General features: G+C 35.8%; 1 protein-coding gene across 2 annotated transcripts in view; it reads right to left on the bottom strand.

The window, feature by feature from the left end:
• NGR-A23 (neuropeptide receptor A23) overlaps window positions 1-18,899 on the bottom strand; it is a 57,049-nt gene that overhangs the window by 29,164 nt on the left and 8,986 nt on the right. Inside the window, exon 1 of one of the 2 annotated variants that reach the window (XM_089737018.1) lies at window positions 14,998-15,674. The exons of the other annotated variant lie outside the window; for it this stretch is intronic. Within the exon in view, the coding sequence (XP_089593144.1) occupies window positions 14,998-15,008 (11 nt within the window). The 5' untranslated portion in view covers window positions 15,009-15,674. Of the gene's footprint in view, window positions 1-14,997; window positions 15,675-18,899 lie in introns of those variants that run through there. 2 annotated transcript variants of the gene reach the window in all.

Here is an 18,899-nt window from a genome sequence, read left to right as displayed (position 1 = left end):
TCAAAAACATTGAATGCTGTTCAGGAGAATTTTACGATAAACGTTTTAAGATTTTCTTAATGGTGTTTTCATTGAAACCTTTGTTTTTTAAATTATTAATACATAGACCGTGATGAGGGTATAAATACCTACATATTTTCCTTATCGTAGCGCATGTTATTAAATAAATGCGTTGTAATTATTCCTAGATTACAATTTTATTATTAAAATCATACCATACTTATTTTTTGAAGTGAAAACTTCTTGTATACCACTGTGGTTGTGTAGTGCTATTGTAATTTTATGATTGATACACGTGGAAGTTAATCTTGCGAACCAGCGCCTATAAGCACCGCTACATTTCCTATTCCTGATGTGAAGCAGTAATGCATTTCTGTTTGAAGGGTAGGCAGTAATTGTATTTTAAAACACTATATAGACTACTATAAACTTAGGAATCGTGTCCCAAGACGGATGGAGGCATTTACGTTGTTAATGTGTTTAAAAAATGCCACAGAGCACTAAAAAGAGACGAACATATTCTTCGGAAGGTTACACTTCTGCTTTTTTTTTTTTAGAAACGATAGACAGCGGCTTGTCTCTGGCCCTTTTATTACTGAAGTCGCTGGGCAACGATAAACATTTACCATCATAAGGCTACCGCCTACAAGGGCACTAAAAAAAGAAAGGAGATACTATTGGTGGCTCGACGGCCTTTCCTGTCTTACCAGGACAGGTGGTTACACTTCTACTTCGAGTATACTTATCTTCTTTGCTATACGTTGAAGTACATCTTCATGATTTTTTAAACATCTTTTTAAAAATCTTATTATCGTATTAGCTGCTTGTAAGTTCATCATATTCTGTGGAGTAACAACTTAAGCATATCTTGTAACTTCAGCGAACCGACCGAATTAATTTAAAGTTATATTTATGTTATCTACAACCAAGAAACAAGGAAATTTCCTTCCACGTGTCAGATTCCATCGACCGGATCGTTTCACATGAGCTAATTATGTTTACACGTAAATCTAAGATTGAAACCGCGTAATACAATAAGAGCATAAGTAAGTTTTCATCCTTGATAACTTATTTATTATACCATGTTCTCGTATGGAGTAACCTGACAATAACCAATAACAATGATCTAATCGTTAACAAATATATGTACTTTTTTTAAGTGCTAAACTCTTAACATATGATCATCAACAGCTTCCACAATGAACCAGGGCTATGGTGTGAAAATCAAAAACCGAAAAACTAACAAACTTGCATTGTGAACCAATCATGTATCCAATCTAAAGGAACAGTCGTAGTGCAATATTTACAATCTAAGCTACGACCTGATGTGTCAAGGTTGTGGTATGAACGTTGTGATGTATAGGGCCTATGACATTAAACACCAGGTGGACGGTGAATCTATGTTACAAAAAAAGGTTTAAATACAATTGAGACTTTAACCTCATGTTTTAAGGTTCATAGTTGCAATGCTTTTTGTGATTCCCGTAGGCAATAGTAGGACACCAACAAAATCGGATACTACAAAGAGGTCAGTTGAAGGCAACATGCAACACGCGGTCCGCTTCATAGCTGACCGATTTTCATGACGACATGACAGAGACTTACATACACGTGGTCGCGATCCTCAGGGAACGACGAATATAGGCTCCAGTAACCACTTATCAGCAGATGGTCCGTGAGCTTGTACACCCACTAGAGTAATATCAAAAGTATATATAGACTTTATAGACAGTTATACCTTATATAGACGGATACTAAACATTATTACGCACATCCGCACATGTTCTCGCATTAAAAATCGTTCGATCACCTATTCGAAAGGTATCAAAACTAAGCTCTTAAGTCGCTTGTATATTTACCATAAGTAATCATTGTTCTGTATCATTATCTTAACTTGCTATTTTAAGGAATTGCTAAAATAATTAAATTGTTTTTTTTTTCTACCCAAGTTGATAGCCTTGAGAGGCTATGTCAGCGTAACCCTAACGTGTAGGTAAGCTCTCAGGGTTCAAAACAGGAGGCGTTGCTAACACTGGCCCTAGTAAGAGCAGTGCTTCGCAGAATCTACCACCGGATCGGAAACGCGACCCACTGAGAAGGTTCGGCGAGAAATTCAGTGGGCTGTATCTATGGGAATTTTGTATTGCGCAAATTTCGAAAGGAAAAATCGACACAAATATATTCCAACTGAAATAAATTCAGTGACAGTTTGGTTTTCGAACCAAAAACATCTCTTTTTCTTTCTTTTATTGCATAGATAGGTGGACGAGCTCACAGTCCACCTGGTGTTAAGTGGTTACCGGAGCCCATAGACATCTGTAACGTAAATGCCGCTACCCATCATGAGATATGAGCTCTAAGGTCTCAGTATAGCTACAACGGCTGCCCCACTCTTCAAACCGAAACGCATTACTGCTTCACGGCAGAAATACTTAGTCTGGCCATAAATACTGTTACAATTAAAAATAAACAAAATATTACATTTGAATTTGGAATCTGTCATTTTTATATGATTGCTCATTGAGTTTTCTCATTTTGGCGCCAATACATTGTACAATATTTTGCGATATTAAAATGGAGTGGGGTGATAAAGAGAACCGAATCGCTGTGATTGCATTACACAAAGTAGGTATGGAGCCAAATGCAATTTTTAAAACTCTCCATACGCTTGGTATTAGTAAAATGTTTGTGTACCGGGCTATTAATAGGTGCAGTGAGACCTGGCCGTCCACGTAGTGTTCGTACGAAAAAGGTGGTCAAAGCAGTAAGGGAAAGAATTCGAAGAAATCCTGTCCGAAGGCAAAAGATTTTATCTCGGGAGATAAGGATAGCAACTAGAACCATGTCGCGTATTTTAAAAGATGACTTAGCACTTGCAGCCTATAAGAGACGTACTGGTCATTTCTTAACTGATAATTTAAAAGAGAAAAGGGTGGTAAAATCGAAACAACTACTGAAGCGGTACGCAAAGGGAGGTCATAGAAAGTTTTTGTTTACGGATGAGAATTTTTTTACAATTGAGCAACATTTTAACAAACAAAATGACCCTATTTATGCTCAAAGCTCTAAGGAAGCTTCCCAGTTAGTCGACAGAGTGCAACGTGGGCACTATCTGACTTCAGTGATGGTTTGGTGGGGTATTAGCTATGAAGGAGTGACTGAGCCATACTTTTGTGAAAAAGCTATAAAAACATCGGCACAAGTGTATCAAGATACCATTCTTGAGAAGGTAGTGAAGCCCCTTAACAGCACCATGTTCAATAATCAAGAATGGTCCTTCCAGCAAGACTCGGCGCCAGGTCATAAAGCTCGGTCTACGCACTCTTGGTTGAAATCGAACGTTTCGGACTTCATCAGAGCTGAAGACTGGCCGTCGTCTAGTCCCGATCCTAATCCGCTGGATTATGATTTATGGTCCATGACTGATATGATTTATGACCATTAATAAATTACCATGGCGTTTACGCCATGATAATTTGGAGTCCCTAAAACAATCCGTACGATTGGCAGTGAAATTTTTTCCCATGGAAAGAGTGCGTGCTTCTATTGATAACTGGCCTCAACGTTTAAAGGACTGTATTGCAGCCAATGGAGACCACTTCGAATAAGCTTTTTATACTTTAAATTGTTTTATATTTATGTATTAAACTAACACACTGTAAAAGTTATAAATGTTATTTGCCATAGATTTTTTTTTTGTATTCCTTTGTAACAGTATTTATGGCCAGACTAAGTAGACAGGGTGGTGGTACCTACCCGTGTGGACTAACAAGAGGTCCTACCACCAGTAAACAGGTCTTACAGTTTAGAACATAAATAATCGTAGACTACAATTAATACAGATTGTATTACAAAAATAACGTTAGTGAAGCCGAAACAAGAATAAATTAGCAGCTTTACTGGTACGTATACGCGTATTATCAGCTTGTACGTACCACCATTCGCCGTGAAGCAGCCATGCATTCCGATTTCAAAGATGGTAGTTTTGCTTCATCACTCAATATGGGTTGTAGTAATCACGTAATACTCTCTATGTACTCCAGTTGTCACTTAACACTAGGTAAGCCATGAGTTCGTTCATCCACGTATGTTAAAAATAACAAAAAAGCTTAAACCCAAAACATAACTTTACTACTAATCCAAACAAAATAATTATAGTATGTTTGTATGATATTATTGCAATAATATTCAACAAATTAATATGTTGGTTATTGTAAGATATGTATCGTTTTATGTTTAAAAGTTAACTACCCTAATTACATTCAATACTCTACTGCAATAACCTTTTCTATTTTAATAATACTTGCAATAAAATGCTACCATCAATGAGGTGGCCGCGTGTTTTAGTCGTGAATATCAGGTATTGCTTTACTGTACTGTGTTTTAATCATAGTATAATATATTAACTAGAAAACTACTTTCAAATCTCGCAGAAGGAGGCAGCAGAGCGAGTGAGGCAAAGCTCTCCCCACTACGCAGAAACCCGCCGCCGCCGAGCAGGGGGTCGGGACCGGGGTCGTATCCGTGACCGGGCCCCCTAAGATCTTGGGGTCTCAACCGTTTTGTGCGGAGAGAGACCCAGACGTGGGGTGGCGTGCTTTGCACGCTCACCCGCAGTAGGAAGCCGGGTGATGGTAGACCGCATTCCCCCGACCGCTCTGGGGGAAGGTGTAACGCGGCGCCATCAAGGTGGGCTCTCGGCCCGCTAACCGAGGAAACCGGTGGTCGTGACGCTGGCGGCCGCCGGTCCGGCATCTGTGGGACGGCGGGATGGATGTAGTGTGCTCTGCGTCAACCCTATCCCGCCGTCTCAATAGCCCCGACTGGGCTCCGGCCCGGTCCGAGGTAGGGCGCCGGTTGTGAGCAGCAGGAGTTTTTTAGTGAGGTTCAACTCCTACATACCCACCTGCCGCACGGGTGGGGGATCCGGCGATTTTCTCATGTGGAAAAAAAACCTACCTTCAAGAAAATAGAATTTAATTTTCAGAGCTTTTATTTTTGTTCTATGTTAGTCTATGAGTTTCATACATTTCGCTGAACTTATTCTCCGTCAATTATTCTCCTACTCGAAGCGTTAAACACCCACATATCACAAAAAATAGAACTAGCTGATATTACAAAACAATTACATATTTCACGCACAACGCCAGTACCGCCCACTGTTTCACTAAACAGCTGACACATCAAACACGTGTTTCGACTTCAAGATATAATTCGTGGCAACGTTAAATGAAATTAAGAGATCTGAAAGCATCTATTATTGTTCACAATGTACTAGTAAAATACGGGCCTCTTTACTGGGCGATCTTTGATTTCACTAAAATTACATCGTTACCAAACTCTACAAGATCACACGCTGGGCCAATATGAAGACTTCGTGAAAATGCCATCGAAATCGTATCAAATCGTATCGAAAATTGTAGAGAACATACATACATATAGACCGTTATATAGCTACATAAGTATAAATAGATAGATGATGCAATCGTCTCAGAATACATTACAATATATTTGATGGTAGTAAATTGTGACTAAGTGATAATGGCTTTATTAAGTGTGCAAATTAGGAGCTACCAAACTGCCCAATTAAAAACTTAAAATTGTATATTTAAGCTTTAAGAAGAATTTGCTGAGGAATCAACTCACCTCTATCAATTTATTGGCTAGTGGTAGGACATTTTGTGGGCATTTTAGTTTGAAGCGTGAGGCAGTCTTTATAAAGTACAATTAAGATTTCGAACTCATGATTTAAGGTGAGCTTCTAAATTCTTGTTCAAGGGACTCCTGCAAACCAATACTTAATACCAAACCAAATCATATTGGGTGGCCATACAATGGCTATTCTTTAGGCCATGAGGACTTTTTTATATCACTCAAAAGCAAAATGAAAAAAAATAAATATATACTTATATTTAACTAAGTGAACCGTGAAATTTAGTACTCAATATATTTAATACAAAATAAGTAGACCGCTCATAAAAGTTAGTGTTTTAATTAAATTTGCCCAGGGAAACTTCACAGACTCATTGTAAATTAAATGTCAGATTTAATAATGCTGGTACTGAAATTTCACAATTTCCAAAGCCACAGAATTTAGATAAAGAAATATTTTTTAAATCTCAGCACAGGTTGTAATAAAAATTAAAAAAACAAACAAGCAATTCTACTCTCAATAAATCTTCGTAAAACCAAAATTGATGACTTTCCGGATTAACAAGACTGTTAAGTGTGATCATTTCTCATTTTCCCCGTTGAAACCATTTCCAACTTAGTCTTATCTTCGTTTTTATTACTTTTTAATGACAACGATTGTATTTCACTACATAAACGAAATTTAAATAGGTTTACGGGTCGAGTAACCTTAATGTGTTCAACAAAAAAAAAAAAAACTTTGATGGTATTTATAAAAGTAATTACGATTCCAAAAATAATTGAAAGAACAATATTCAGATCAAATCATTAATCAAATTGCGCTCTTGATTTTATTTTGAAGTAAACGAGATAGTTTTGCATGTAAACTAAAACGTTCATAAACCATTTATTCATTTATTTGTTTAAACATTCCGCTCGTTACTCTTGAAAAGATCTTTATATTGTTGTTTAGTTTGGAACTCAGTGAGAGGATATAAAACCAAGTTTTCTACAGCTGAACAGTGCTATTCTAAAATGAGAAATCAACAATTTTTTCAAATGTTGAATGGCGTCACATTTTGTGAATGACATACGTGCATTGTTCCAGATTAAATTTTATATTTATCTTTGTCTAACACGTATTTATCACGTATTTTTCAGATACCAAAAATTGTTTCAATTTAGATGATTACACTTCGCTACAAACCAGCTGACTGCATTGGTGTAGCACGATTACTAAGGGACTATTAAGCGTTGCAGTGAACGGTGTTCTATTATCTATTATTACTTGGTATGTTGTGATGAAATTTATAAGAGAACAATGAAGAAAAAAAACTAAGAATCTGAAATATATGGCCTGCGTAGAGTTATATTTTATTGTAATACTTAACATCTAAATTTTTTTAGGATACCCAGTTGAATTGAAATCTCATGTTAATCGTGTGAAGTGTGTTACAGCGCAAAGAGTTCACCATAAATTTACCGACTCGTGAGTATCCAATTTTATTGTCAACATTTGTATTTTTTTACACGGTAATAGCCTTGCAAACTGAAAAACTACCGGCACATAGTAAATAAACATAGCACCAAGTACAGTCGTATTTAAATTAGGATCAGATGGGCAGTCTGTCTGTTTGCAGTGGTTATCGCATGGTTACACGAAAAACATTGAACCACCGTGTTGATAACGGGAATGCATTGTTTTTCCGTTACTTTTATTTCACGTATTCTATTAACTTTAAAAATTTAAAAAGGATGATTTAATTATTTTAATATTTCTACTTTTTTTTCATCACGCTCTACCACGAATCATGTGCTGTGATATATCACAACTTATTATTAATTCACTCTTTGTAGTTCTCGTAATAAGCACTATAAATGTTCCAGAAAAATACCGCCTTCACAAAAACAGTAATAGAACGTTTGGAACATAATAAAGTACTTATCATATTATGTTTTTCCAAATTCTCTGTAGGATTATGATTTTCGCGAGAAAAACTATTTAGAAACTTTTAAGATTTGGGAGCTTCGTTATCCATCATTACTATTGATGTGTAAATGAATGAAGTCTTTCTGTAGCATCTACTCGTATATATGTACATATATTATATGTTTCATATATTATTATATCATATATTATTTGTTTTAAAGAAAAAATATTCTAACCTGTTTTATTGTAATAGGTACATACATGCCTGTTTTGTATCTATTTTATGTCCGGGTAATTAAAACTCTTCCATAGTGTGTACGGGATTATAATCTACATTATTATATATATACATTACATATTAAAGATCTAAAATAGGCGATCCAATATGGTTAGAAAAACGTTACGTTTAGTTTAGTTATAAAACTATAAAAACCTATTCAATCATATTCGAAGTGAAACGAACATGCGGTCACCTCGATGGTGAGTGAAACTCATGGACATCATTAACGCCTGGATTATAACACAAAAGGCTTTGTTTCATTTCTTTAAAAAAAAGGACATGCCAAAAACGAATAGTGTAAGGAGAACTAAACGAATAGTGTAACTATACTGAGACCTTATAACTTATATCTCAAGGTGGGTGGCGCATTTACGTTGTAGATGTCTATGAGCTCCAGTAACCACTTAACATGAGGTGAGCTGTGAGCTCGTCCAATCACCTAAGCAATAAAATAAATAAATAAATATTTCAGATTTAGATGAAGCGAGACAAAAAAAACTCTAGGAACAAACTGTGTGTATAGCGCGATAGCTCTAGATGATACTTGTAGACTTATTAGTATATAGCGACCCGCCTTCGCTTCGCTTCGGAAACATTAAAACACACATGAAACCAAAAAAATAAAATAAAAAAAAATTAAAAAAAAGTAGCCTATGTTCATCAGGGACAATGTCGGCTTCTAATGGAAAAAGAATTTTTCAAATCGGTCCAGTAGTTTCGGAGCCTATTCGAAACAAACAAACAAACAAATCTTTCCTCTTTATAATATTATTATAAGTATAAGTATAAGTATAGAAGTATAGATTTGAGATGATGAGATCATAAAAAATTAATCCTCAGACTATTTCCCCGTGGAATGATTTTAGGCCAGAAGTCAGATAATGTAACTTATTTATAACGAATACTACTACTACTTTCCTCTCGTTTATTCGTTGATTAATTGAATATGCTTTATTGTATACACAAATAGGTAAAACATAATTATGTTGCAATGATACAATGGGTGATTTCATCGCTAAAACCTATCTCTTCCAGAATACCATAAGATGCCCAAGAATCACTAAATGAAATTAATACTTTAACTATAGCATACTTAAAGTGTGGATTTACTTTAATCGTGGACAAAGTAATGACGTGATAGAAAGTAAAAAAAAAATTTCAAGTCCCAAATAAATAAACATAGACTAAATTGATTAACAAATATGTAATTAAACATAATTATAGTTAATTTAAAACGTTTGGACTTACATACAACGTTACATATATCTTACAATCAATTATCTATCGTAGTAGTCAGTAGTAGTAACAGATTTCTAAACCTTATTTTGTGTCTTAGTGATAGGGCGTGCTGAGGACCCGTAAGGAAAGAAAGTAGTATACTGTTTGTATCTGTCTCCAGAGAATCGTGCGTATCGCTTTGATGTTTTCCTATGTAATTGAGATTCCAACCTTATGTCTCAATGACGGTTCGTTGTCACTATCGCTAAAAGTATAGAATTTATACAGTCCGAAAATAATCCTCAAAGGTCACTCAAAAAAGACTATGGGCAGATAAAAAAGCATAAAAGTCACAAAAATACATTTTGTGGGGCACTACTGAGTTGCATAGCGTACTGCATTACGCTAATCTTGTGAAATACACTCATTAGCTAAAACTACTCGAGAGCCACCTGTCGTGCGTTATTCGTACAGGGATAACATTTTTGTCTTTTTTTAATGACCTGACCTTTGTTATATTCAGTGATGGACGGAAATTATGCATGTGAATGTCACAACCTGTCTATCACTAGCACCACCATACCCCCATCTTAAGAAATGAAGCGGAAATCTCAATTGTATACCTACTCAATCTTAAATCAACCTAATCTTGTATTTTTTATTCTATTAAACTTATCACTTTTTTTGAAAAACTTACATAGCCACTTAAACTTTATAAATACTATGAGTAGTAACTATTACACTAAATTGCCGAAGAAATTACTTTTGGTAACCCGTAACATAAAACATGTTTCATTTTCATATAAATCTATTATTAACGAAATGAAGCTTTTTACCATATCCTAATTGCAAACATGAAAGTCAAATCCAAATAGCTACGTCGAAAATTGTAAGAACCTCTCAGGAATTGCGGTTCGTCCAACATAAATAGAGAGTATAAGAATACTGATCAAATAATTTTACAAGGATTTTTATTTTAAGAAAAGGAAACAATTTTTATTAGCAATTTACTAAAACGAGAGAGTACAAAAGCGAAATGAAATTATTCCTGAAATACTCAGTCATTTCTGACGTCACTTATCTTTTCTTTCAACGAAAAATGACTATTTCTTAAGACTGGAATTTGAGGATTTAAAATCGCTTTGCGCTCGTTTTATTTTATCTTCTGCTGGCGAAAGGCTTTATTTAATAAACAGTGAAAAGGGTAAGAACCGAAGAAAAATATTATTCTATTATTAGAGGCGACTCCCTCTTAAGTCAAAGTCGATGGGCGGAGCCATTGACGACGAGCACTCACGTGGACTCGTGACGTCATCTGGAGGGGCAACTCGTCATCTGGAGGGGCAACCGACCGACCAGCGGGGACATCACGCCACCTCGGATCACTTTTGCTGGAAGCGCGCGCAGCGTTCACTTGTCTTAGATTTAATATTCCGTGTCGATCGTTCCAACCCACTTTTATATTTTTTATTTATTCAAATTATTAAGCCGTTGCTAAAATCAGAAGTGGGATAGGGCTTGTGCCCTATCCGCTTTTGGGTTATCCTGGCGTACAGTTTATTTTTAAAATTTGCATTAAATTAACAACGTAATGACCGATATACGTGTAACTGGAAGCAGGGTAGGAGGACGCTCGCATTCGCCGAATGTTCGAGACCAATATTGGAGAATAATATTGGCGCGTTTAATTGCTTAAAACTCAAATGTGAACGTTGCGCGTGAGTCGAGCCCGCTAGGGTCGCAGATAGAAGACGCACGTCCCTCGACCGCGGACGGTGGTGGCGCCGGACCCGTGGTGGCGTTGGGAATCACATCACTGCCGCCGTCAGAGTCCCGCGCGTACGACGCTACAGACAGGATCATCGGAGCATTAAGTGCACTGTCCAAAGTAAGGTCGAACCATTTTTATATTTCTAATTTTGACCCCAGCGTTAATGATATCGATTCTTGGTGCGAAGTAGATTTTTTTTGTCGGATACCCTCTTATGAAATGTAATAAATCACCAAGTAACTAGCTCAACGACTTTATCACAACCGACCTTACGGTCTATTTTTATTGACGCGATAAAACATGCTGGAGACTGAATGCTCAGTTTCGATGGGTGGAAATAACATTCGAAGGGTTCAAAATGTTACTAGTCGGCACACTCCATCAATACGTCAATTAGACAACAGTCCGACTGTCCAGGTCGGTGATCATGCAAACGGGACGCCGTGTTGTTCCATCGCCGTGTCGATTGTACCCGCGTTTGAGAATAGATGTAAAATAGTTCCACCACGCGTTGTGACAATAAAAAGGCAACTACCACATCAGCACGGAAGTTAACCGAATCCATTAGATTCGTAAATTCAGATCGAGCTCATGGTTACTTTATTTCTAAGTTTTACCCTGCCGTGCAATACATAGACACACTGTGTAAGGAAGTAGAATGGACTAGATCCTTAACTGGGAAGGCACTGAGTATTTGTCACGAGTTTTGGGCTGTCTTAAGAGTGATGAGCGTACTTGGTTACACGTGTGATTGTCTAGTGACCGGACGTGGGGTAACTTCGTAAAAGACTTTAAGCCGTTGTGTCCGCGAAAGTTAGAGTATGCCAATATTCTTTATAATGCTATGCAATTAGCATCAGATTGCTTTGCCTCATACGTCGAGTGCGCCAGGAGATCGTTGCTCTGTATTAAGATGGTCAGAGGTCTGACTGACAAACTCGGAACTTTAATAATGATACGGGGCATAATGGGCCCTCTGGTTGACTCGCGAACGCTAGTCTACAGATTCACGAGTTGATTTAATTTTTGGTGGAGGTCAGGTTAGGCCGAGTCCTCGTAGGGTTCAGGCACTAGTTGAGTCACCAGTGACGCGTAATGTCAAACATTCTTGGGGTTGACTGCATGCTTCCAGAGATTTACGTGGTAACATAGTTCACGTAGATGTTGTAACGTGGTAACATAGTTCACGCAGAGATTTACGTGGTAACATAGTTCACGTAGATGTTGTACCGTGGTAACATAGTTCACGTATATGTTGTGACGTGGTAACAAAGTTCACGTAAAGGTGTGACGTGGTAACGCAGTTCACGTTACGAGTGTATTAGCTTGACATGTTAACTTGGCCATGTCAACCAGACTTTACTCTCACAGTATATTATACACTCGATATGGTAACAGTGCCGTGTCGTCAGTACATCTAACGTAACTCAACAAGAGCCTACTATACATGAACGCACTGAAATGTGATGTAAAATGCTCACAAAAACTACTAACTTTTACTAATGGTTCATGGTACCAAAATCATGATTGTAATGCAAACAATCTATTTCTATGACGATATCATAGAACACCCCGATAGCAACGCTGTGCACACAGTGAGTCCTGCATCGTCAGAGATTGAAGACGGTCATGACATCGAGGTGAACGTGGACGTCCACCAGTCAGGAGAGGCCGTATTAGAGGCGACTCCCTCTTAAGTCAAAGTCGATGGGCGGAGCCATTGACGACGAGCACTCACGTGGACTCGTGACGTCATCTGGAGGGGCAACTCGTCATCTGGAGGGGCAACCGACCGACCAGCGGGGACATCACGCCACCTCGGATCACTTTTGCTGGAAGCGCGCGCAGCGTTCACTTGTCTTAGATTTAATATTCCGTGTCGATCGTTCCAACCCACTTTTATATTTTTTATTTATTCAAATTATTAAGCCGTTGCTAAAACTATATATTTCGCAAATTCATACAAGTTTTTTCTTCAATTCGAATTCGATAGAAGCATATTGATTGTACAAAACATTATTGAGGTTCCCTAATACATGTACGAGTATGTAGGTAGTAGTTGTTTAAAAGACGTATTCTATAGAATTTGAAATTCTTAACAAATTTACTGTTGCTGCTTATATGCATACACTAGCGACCCGCCCTCGCTTCGCTTCGGAAACATTAAAACACACATGAAACAAAAAAAAAAATTAAAAAAGTAGCCTATGTTCATCAGGGACAATGTCGGCTTCTAATGGAAAAAGAATTTTTCAAATCGGTCCAGTAGTTTCGGAGCCTATTCGAAACAAACAAACAAACAAATCTTTCCTCTTTATAATATTAGCATAGTATAAGTATATATGTCTTGACACTTAAGAAATAAAGTCGCTATTGATATCCATAATTTGAATTTTGCTAGATCAACTTCTCAAATCATAATTGGCTCCAACAGATCTAAATAAAATACGAATATTTGTCCTACGTGCGTTCCTAAGCCATTCATCTGATTGTCGGAAAACCTGGTATGTTATATTCGGTATTCTTTGGGAAGGCTTCTGTTATATAATAGTACCATCAATGTAAGATATGTAGCGTGCGGGAAAAATAGATGTTCTCCATACAATTAGCGACACAGTGGAGCGTGATTAGATTCCACTAGTATATTAAACATACTAAAGATATTTTTTCTTTAAATCAAAAGATCTAGATCTCAAGGAAATAAGGAAACTACACACGTTACGTTTTAAATCAATATACGAAATGCTTTTTAGATATCATAAAGTTTCCATTCGCAAAGGTTGGAGGTCAAGATTTTTTATTACTGATTCATCAACTTTTTTACTTTTATTTCTTCAATTATTTCACTGCTTTAATTCGTTTACTCAATTCATTGTATCTTAATATCGTATTAAATATATAGTGTCTATGAGTTACGATATTCAGCGAATATCACATGGGTCATGAACTCGTCTGCTGGACCAAATAGCTTAGCGAAATTGTTTCTCTAACATTTACTTTGAAAATAATTTCGTAATGCCACTAATTTTAACTAAGTAACTCTAGCTAGCGATGTTAAACAATGCATTCTTAATTTTAGAATCATTGTTAGGAATTTCTTGAAAAGTTTATTTAGCTTTCATTTATAACAAATTTTACTTAATTAATTAATTTAAAAAGAAAACGATTTCTGAGTGTAACTGTAAATGTAGGTGATTTTGTTTTGCAATAAATATATGTATATCTATATATGTATATCTTTATAATTAACACTTATTGATATATATTTTACTCTCAGTCTGTGTAAATCGCTTAAATTTTTATTTTATAAAATCTGCGCGAAGAAAATCTTTGTATATAAATATTAGTAGTGGTTAAAATCATTTTTTACGCAACCACTTTCCTGCTGTTATCTTCTAATTATTTTCTAATTCTTCTAATTCTAATCTTAAAATTAGAATTAGTGGTTGTCTGGAAAAAATTACAAAATTTTTAGTTAAATTTAATTTTACTTAAACTAATTAATGCATTTTCTTCATATTCACAATATTTGGTTTTAGGTTATATATTTTTTTGGTATTTTCAACTGATTACAAGAGGCATTAAAATAAAAGTGCACCGACTTTGGAATATATTTCATCACATCCATTACTTTATTGTTCAGGTAGCTACATGAAAATTCATTGTTTCTATATTTGTAAAAGGAGGGTAAATTCATATTTAGTATTTTATAGAAAATATGTAAACTTACAAAAAACTATTTGGTAAAGCCGTACTCGGGTCTTGTTCTTTTCAATAGTTATTGCATTTAACTAACTATGGAAGTTGAAGAAGACCACCACTTTCAGAGCACTTATATTAGCTATACCACGATTTTAAAACACCATGTTTCATTTATCGGACGGAAACTTTACTTGTCTACAAAATACTATAAATTTCCATCACATTAACTTTACCCGGAAACGATTTCTAAGTAAATCGATTCTTATTCTATTCAAATGGACTAAGAATTGACTTACTTAATAAATCTAATTTATAATTGGCACTTATTCATAAATATTTACTCTGCGTCCGACTTGTAGCGACTCAAAAGTCGCTAATTTTTATTTACTTTTTATAAAAATAACTCGAAGGAAATTATGGTAAACATATAAGGTAGTTAAAATATGTTGTAAAATAAACACTTGCCTTCCATCCATGCTGAAGAAAGCGGAGGTTGCGTATTGGAGCAGAATGGTGAAGTTTTATAGAAACTACCTATTTGTCTTTGTTCTTCTGTATTCACACAGACCTTAGCTCAGTACGCTAACTCATACGCCACACAAGAGCATACACAGCTCGCCGCCTCTTTGCAGCCTGTTTGCAGAACGATTAGCAAGCTTGTCTCCGCTTCCAAAGTTGACATTGCGCACTTACTGATGTTTAACCTTCGTATAGAAATGACTACAGTAAACTTCAGCTGATATTTTGTTGTATCACTTCACTTTGAGCGACATATTTGTACTCGCAGAACACAATTATTATTTGTTTTCGTATTCTCTGCACATTCACAATTCACGCGATGTCGTTTCAGAATAATTTAAATTCTAGACAAATATATAATTTACTTTCACTAAATAACTTTAACTATCAGTAAACAGTTAAACTATTCTAAATTTTAAATAACTTTACAATGACGAATTTTAAAATTACTTTTGATCGTATTTTAGGGACATATGTATTATTTTTAAACACATATTACTTGAATTAATAATTGTTTATGTTCGCGGTATTCTGGCTTTGTCGGTGAATTCACGGAGGAAAGTTTTCAGGCGCAGAACGCGCGGAAGCGGTTCGCCGCGTCGCGTTGTCGGAGTCGAATGGCTGTAGTTGACTCTCGACGCTCTACAACCCCTGTCTACAGCGCTACTAGCAGTCCTTGTGATATTATTTGTTGACTTTTCAGTATAAACTTATTAATTATCATTCACAGAGGGCACGCGGGCCGTCACATAATAGCAAAGTTACTACATTTCAAAAGTTTTCGTCTCTAGATCGGGCTTATTTGTGTTGTGATATTTATAGTCTCAGGTCTCTAATCACCAATTGATTAATAAGTTGGATCTGCCTATTTATAACAAAAATAGCCTATTCAATTAATACTACTATTGAATTTCAATATTTTTCAAAGTAAAGTAGTGAAAAGCTAACATAATCTAAAGAAAATCTTAAAAAAAAACTACCTACATTAAAAAGAAATTCTTATTTTTATATGCATAAAACTTTATTTTTAATACTTTTGTAGCCCAACGAGCATAAGGCCCACCTGATGGTTATTGATTGCTTTAGCTCACGAACATCGTCAATAACAGAAGAAGAAACTTGAAACGGCTGCCTTTTTATGAACTTCTACTAAAAAATTGGTTTATTTTTGGTCGTTTATAGCTTGAATTAAAAAATATATATTTTCATCATGGTAAATAACATTTGACCCAGGAAACGCCGCGTATATCTGCTACAATAAATACGGCAGAGTGCTCAGTATTTCTTTCATTATACGCACCAATGGATCCGCAAGCTGACGGCAGTTTATAAACCGGAATGTGACAAACTACTCTCTTTATCCCGGGAAAATGCAACGTGTTTTATTTGTTAAAAATTAATCGCGAGTTAAGCCGCGGGGTACGTCTAGTTTTAGATAAATATAGTATCAATGAAATTACCTAAGTAAAGGAGAATGTTCTTTATCATATTGTAGTGAAATATCATCATTTTAAAATAACTAAATTGCTCATTATGTCATATTAAATATATTTAACATCTATAAACATGTTAACAACAACTATAAACTTTTTAAACAAAATATAATTTTCATAAAATGTGTACTCTTATTTATTATTTATTTAATGGTATTTCTAAAATTTATTTATATGCTCATAAAATTTTATCTTGCTCGACGGTTTTTTTTTTCAAAGACATGAATTTTCAAAACACGAAAGACACGAATCAGGAAGAAAACGCTAAATCAATTTAACCTATTTACAGTAACCAGCCAAAACATGTAACGGAAGCTGTTTAACATCGATTTGTTTGATTTGAAACACACACCAAATGTGTTTACGCCCCTATAAATAAAATATTTATTTTGAATGTCAAAGACCGGGCTTGGCCACCAGCGGTGTTGTAGATACACAGTCAGATCAAACATTATGTCCGTATTGTAAGTAAAATCAAGCCCACAAAATTTAAAAGCGAAATGACTTCTCCGACTCATTTTTACGTCTTTCGTCATAACTTCACGTCACAAATTATGATTCGCTGTAACAATACAAAAAGAAGGAATAATCCTCTGGATCTCAGTAGCTTTGAACATGATTAATGTATTTCGAAATAATATTATGTCAATTTTTCATTCTTTCGTAAGCGGTCGTCGGTCTCCTAAGCTATATATTACATAGACAACAGCGCCCCATTGAGATGTGATTGTATTATAATATTATTAAGTAAATGACAGGATTATTTGAGATTACATGACTATCGTCTGCGCGCCTTTAATTTTCCCCTAATAGAAATATTCAATTTCTCAGAAACTTTTCCTATATGCCCCATAACTTTTAAGCCGAATCTATTTACTTTTTACTACTAGTAATTGGCACTAGCTTTGTTTCCTTTCAGATTCTAAAGACAATGGTTTTTAAGAATGTTTGCAAATGTAACTGCCGTTTTCTAGTGTCGCAGTTTATCCAGTTGACACAACTACTTCCATAATTATCCGCAAGAATCACCAAATAAATATATTTAACAACCCAACTCTCCTCCGTGTTGTCTTTGGCGGGTTGTAAGCCGTACGGGTCAGTACGAAGACTGCAATATGAACGTTATGATGTAATATCAGAAGTGCAACTACCGGCTAATTTTCATGAATAAAATAAAGGGGAAAATTTAATTCATATGTTAGTTTTGATCCAACTAGTCGTATTTAAAAGTCCAACAACGTACAGGCAGTTCGTAACGGACGTAATCAATTTAGTTAAACGGTTAATTGTATGACAATAGGAAAGCAGTAGGCCAAATAATACAACATGTGTTCAGTTTTTAAAAAGCAATTTATTAGACCCTGGAAAGGATACCATTTACAAATGCTTTTTTCTCCTACCTACGCCGAAAGCTCGGTTTTCCTCCCGCTGTACAGGCAATAAAATCTAACTTTTCCTCCCTGGGTACTGACAAGTGCGCATGCGCGTTAGTATCTACGTCTGCTCTCACGCACCTAAAATTCTCCGCCATTGTTGTGCTCGGGTAATTTGCAATATTGTGTTTAGTATAAAAGTAAAATAAACAAAAGGCAATAAAATGTAATAGTGAAGTATTAAACAAAGATGAGTTGATCAGACAATTCTTATTCAATTAGTAGTAGTTTATTTTAAAATTTAAAAACAGTTAAATTGTTAAGCTATTGCATAGATTTTATCGCGGGCCTCGAGCGCGGCTTGAGAGCGGAATTATGAAATTCCGTAACGAAAAAAACCTTCCACCCCTCACTACGCCTACTATGTAGCTCGCGTTCAACACATTCACACGTTGCGCTTGTGTAGTGCTTAAAGTAAGAAGTCTAAACACCAATTTATGTACTATCAAAATATGTGATATATTTTCGTGGGTAACACAACGATAGTGCGATTCAGCTTTTGCGTCAAGCGCCATCTATCGGCGACAAACGGAATTGTAAAATAGAAAATTATATCACATTACAATGCGTTGGGCGTGCCATTTTCTATCGCTTAGTCGAAGAATTTTATTACTACTCCTACTACTCATTCAGTGATTGGGGTGGCATTAAAAATAAACTAGCTAAACCGTTGATTCTGGGCGAATGAGAGCTAGAACTAGCATCCAAAGGCGTGTCTCTATCCCATGTAGCGCCCTCTAGTGAGTACGCGGTCAAAATGGAATACTCACAATGTAGCAGATTCATTGAAAGTTAGCCCACTGAGTTTCTCGCCGGATCTTATTTTATTGTTGTTTTAATATGAAATTATTATTGTCGATTTATAATTGCATAAGTTGATAAAAAATGCTATGATATAGCTTTACCGCGGCAGTCTCCGAGT

The sequence above is a fragment of the Bombyx mandarina genome, chromosome 22, assembly GCF_030267445.1.
Source record: "Bombyx mandarina strain Sakado chromosome 22, ASM3026744v2".
In the NCBI taxonomy this organism is placed as follows: domain Eukaryota; kingdom Metazoa; phylum Arthropoda; class Insecta; order Lepidoptera; family Bombycidae; genus Bombyx; species Bombyx mandarina.
This window is presented reverse-complemented; position numbering and strand designations above follow the sequence as displayed.